At 37.4% G+C, this 4,920-nt stretch overlaps 1 protein-coding gene across 1 annotated transcript; it reads right to left on the minus strand.

The window, feature by feature from the left end:
- Positions 1–2,141: 2,141 nt before the first annotated feature.
- Positions 2,142–3,146, minus strand: LOC110924609 (papilin-like). The gene has a single exon (XM_022168601.1). The coding sequence runs from the start codon at positions 3,144–3,146 to the stop codon at positions 2,142–2,144; it is 1,005 nt and encodes a 334-aa protein (XP_022024293.1).
- Positions 3,147–4,920: the final 1,774 nt, after the last annotated feature.

Consider the following 4,920-nt stretch of genomic DNA (forward strand, 5'->3'; position numbering starts at 1 on the left):
TTAATGCATAATTTTTGACCAACACATACATTCAATCCGAATTCTTGTACTAGTTCCATCTAAAGCACATTCATTAAGTTAGTATACTACTAGTTATATCATTACCATACGTCATTCATATATGTCAAGCTACTTCCTAAATCTCATATCCTAACTTCACTTAGACATTTCATCAAACACTTGGTGGGCATACTACCTTCTAAGCACAATGTACAACTATTCAATGCACAATTTCACTAGTAATCTCATAACTCACTAAATCAACTAAATTCACATAGCTCATTCATTCTACAACATACTAATCTATTGGTATTTTTGCACATAACATTCACCCATCCAAATCTCTTGGTTTATTCACTACAATTTCACCATACAACCAATTCAAATGGGTTTCTACCCAAACTTTCAATCTAATCAGTATCATGCATAAAACATCTTCTATTTAATGATTCTAAACCATAGACAAGCTCAATTTCATACTTTTTCATACATTAATCAAAACCCTTTTTCATTAACTATCAACAAATCGCATAATTCAACTTACCCCATGTTGGAAAACCCTTAGATGAACGAAGAATTGATCACATGCAATCGATTAGCCTTTGATTTCCTTCTCAATTTGCTGATTTTAGGATGTTAGGGGTTTGGCTCTTCCTTGGCCCCTGTTCTCGATCGCACGCCCCAAACACACAAAATACTGACTTATTTTTTTTTGTCAAGTGTTTTATTTAAAACACTTTTCCCTTTTAACCCCTCCATCTTTCAAAACATGTCATTTGTTTCCTTTTTACATACTAACTTAGTTAATCTCATGTGCACATAAGTTATAGAATTTCCATAACTTGTAAAACTTAGGGAATGGTAAAGTAATTCTATATTTACCACGTCTTATTAATAAAATTTTAATATTATATTGCGACGTACGGAATTCGGGGTGTTACAATACGAAAATACGAATGGCCTTTAGATGTTCCATCAATGCGTGTATCTCTCCAAGATCCGGACCTTCAACTTGTTCAAACTTTGAACAACCAATCGTGCATTGTTTCTCACTATCACGTCGGGGTCGTCTTGTTTGTTTCTGAATAGTCATGAGTTGATGCCCCCTGATTTGCTGTGGAATCGCACACCAGCAGCTTGAGATTGAGAAACTTCTAGATATTATAACAGATTGCTCCCCCTCATTTGATGCAGTAGCGATGTTGATCACTGGTGGATCTACAATGCAAATTAAGGGAATTGCTTCCAGAAATAGAGAAGTTCCTTGAGCATTTGAGGGTCCTGAGGAGACTTCAGTGTTATGGACTACACCATCAGGGATAGCTATCGCTGGTTCAGAAACCGGCTTCTGAATTGGTCGAAGAACGAGATAGCGAGTCACTCTGGGTGAAGAGAATCTCCATTACTGTGTCGAGCATCTGTGATGCACTCAACAAGCTGTCCTTCAACTCCGGGAATTAATTGACGTCTGAAAAAGGGAGAACTCCATTATAGACCGTGCTCTTCCAGGTGAAATTTCTGGATTCTCCTTTGCGAAGTCGACACATCCTTCGTCGAATATTTTTATGTCATTCAACTGGGACATGTCTCCCGTCATGTGCCTGTAACAACCACTATCAATAAACCAAAGTCTAACGATAGCCCTCCATAGCTGTTCCTGCACAATCAGTGGAATCAGTTAGACACTGGAACACAGGCCTTAGTGGACCTAAGTTGACCATTACTATCTGTGTATGAGACTTCGCGAAAGATCATCTGGCTCATAACATCGCTTATGGTTTTTGGCAATGAAGTGGATGTCGATGGTTGTGAACACGGAGACTGGCATCCAACAGGAGTTTTAGGTTTCCAATTTATGGTGTTTGAAACACTTCCATTTGGTGGAAAAACTTTTGTTTTTCTTTGAAACCTGTTTATATTTGAAAATTTTTTATTTTCCTGTTTTGCCATTTTCCAGTCTCTGTCAGAAGGCTTGGCTTTGGGAGGTCGATTTTTGGAAAAGTGAGAATGCATAGCCTTCTGATGATATGTGTTCCCAGAGTAGTAGGGACGATGATCACAGTTTCTTGCAATGTGTCCTGGAATTCCACAACTAAAACATGTTTGCCTTTTTGAGAAAAAGACATTAAGTTCTGCTTGTGTTATCCTCGAGAACTGAGCAAGTCTTTTCTTTTCATTTGGAGCTGATTGCTTTCGTGCATGTTTGATCTTGGACCCTGCTCACAGTTGTCAGCATGAGAGTAAGTATCCGCAACTTTACCCTTCAGTTTTGGTTCAATTTGCCCGAGGCTTGGGTTTTCCTTTCGAACTTTCTTTTTGCGTGATCTTCTGTTTTTACGTGAGCGTTTCTTCTTTGAAGGAACAGGTTCAGAAGATTTTGCTTCATTTGAAACAGTTTCTTCAGAGTCTGGTTCCTTTGTATCACAAATTGAATTATCTGTTGACTTTATTTCCATAGATTCCTTTTCCTTAGAAACTATGTTCTCGGGAGTTTTGATAGAAAAGGTTTCTACAAATATCTCTTCTTTAGTTTCATCATTTGAATCAACTGAAGAATTAATTTCCATGGATCTCTTTTCCTCAATCTTCGAGATCCCATCACGTTCTTCAGAAATGGATTCTACGGAAATCTTTTCTTCAGCTTCATCAACCTCTGAGTCCTTGACATCAGCTAATTCTGGTTTCTTATGCGAAGAGCAGTCTATGTTTGAAACAGTTTTGCTCTCTTCGGACATTGCACTGCTCGATTCTAAGTATTTGCTATATTCAGAATTCTCAGAAGTACTACGCTTGTTGTCTGATGTACCAGAATCTGCAGCTTGACTGTCAGGTTCATCAGATGATCCCTCTTCATGAGTTTCTGATGTATCATCTGATGTTTCAGGCACACTAGAATAGTTGTCTGAACCATCAGAATGACTTTTTGAGTCACTTGAGACACAGGTCTCAAGTTTATCAGTCGATACATCAGTTTTCCTTGTGAAAACATTTTCATTATGATCTAAAATCACAGCACCAGATTTATCAGTTCTAGTCGGAACACCATGAGCCTCAGCAAACGAAGACATAACATAATTCCAAACGTCAAGATCATAATTGACAACATTCGAATTCTCAGCAACATCAGAATGTGGTACATCATCCATTGTGAACTGTTCTTCAACTGTTTCTGATTCTACTCACGAGTTAGAACAATTAGAACAATTAGTGTTATCAACAGAATCAGAATCTAACAAATTTTCTTCAATCTCCTATGCGGATCTTTCAACTGGTTCTGCTTCTTTTCTCATTTCGGTTTCAATTTCTTTTACCTGCTCGGATTCGCCAGCTGATTCATTTGAAAAATTTTCATTTTCATTTTTAACAAAATTCAATGGTTTCTTGAAATCAGCAGTTTGGCTATTTTTAAATTTTGATGGTTCGTATGGGACATAATCACTAGGTTTGCCATACATCATTTTATCATAATTTTCCATCTCCTGCTCAGTAATAGGCAGTGTGGAGTAATTATGATTGTATGGTGGCGGAACCTGTTTGTAGCCCAAACCCTTACCCTTATTTTCTTTATACGCAAGTTGCACATCGCACAAATTACGAACAGTGTTACTGGATGTTGATGCACTGATGTCTGTTAACTTCGTCTTTATCAAGTCTTGTATTGTATTAGATAAGTTCAGGGCACGGAAATCGACAAAACAGAGTTAAAGGGTAATTCCGCTTGAAATGTGCATATAGCATTTCAAACGGAATTAAGGTCTCATGCGAAATTAGCTAATTCCGCACGGAATTAACTAATTCCGTTTGAACTCGTAATTCCGCATGAGACAGTTTCAAGCGGAATTAAGATGCCTATAAATACTGATGTGCATGTGTCATTTAAAACAGAATTAGAAGTTGTGTTTCAGAGCCGAGGTGCTGCCGGATTGTTATCTGAATTGTAAAAGCTCTGGAAATCAATAAAAGAAGTTAATTAGAAGGAAAACAAGCTGTGTCACGTCAATTACATTGATTCCGCCTTTGTTTTTGATGTTGAACTCTTCATATTGACTCGTTAGGGTCACACGACGATCCAACAAGTGGTATCTGAGCTCAGGACGAGGAGTTCACACTAATTCAGCTTGATTTCATCGGATTCTCACACTTCTACTCTTTCTTTTCTAAATTGAACGAGATTTAACGGTTGAAATGGATTAAAACTCACATATATCACGTAGAACACAGTTTTAACTAATCCTTGAAAGTATTGGACTTAAAATCGATCTAAAACTAGTCAAATTGTTAATTACGCTTGAAAACAGATTCGAAAATGCTGATGTCATCCTAATTTCGTTTGAGAATTTCACTGTAATTCCGCACGGAATTATGCTTGGTATCTAATTTCGCTTGAAAAGTGCAGATAATTTCACACGGGATTTAATTTCGCTTGAATCATTCAAACGGAATTACTAATTCCGCTTCAAAGTACTTAATTCCGCTTCAATTAGCTTAATTTCGTTTGAAATTGATCTAATTTCGCACGGAATTAGATATTGTTTGGTTATTTCGTTTGAGAAGCTTAATTCCGTTTGAGTGGGAATTTCGTTTGAGCTATTCCGCTCGAACTAATTCCGTTTGAAACCGACTTTTCAAAATTTCAAAAATTTGTCTAAGTGTTTGTTGATTATTTCAGGTACGTAAAGATGGACAAGTTTATGAATCCTTTCAGTGACATGTTTGCTTTCGCGGGAAACACCGGAGATGATACTTCAAACAACACCAATGAGAACACTCCGAGTGCGAAGAAAACTTTGTCCGATGCTTTAAGTGTGGAGAGTGCATATGGTACGTATAACAAACCTCCAAAGTTGATGGCGATTGAAGAGTACAATAGGTGGGCCAAAAGATTTGAAGAGTGGTTGAAAGCGTTTGCGTATCCAAGCT

This window comes from Helianthus annuus, chromosome 17, assembly GCF_002127325.2.
Source record: "Helianthus annuus cultivar XRQ/B chromosome 17, HanXRQr2.0-SUNRISE, whole genome shotgun sequence".
Taxonomy (NCBI): domain Eukaryota; kingdom Viridiplantae; phylum Streptophyta; class Magnoliopsida; order Asterales; family Asteraceae; genus Helianthus; species Helianthus annuus.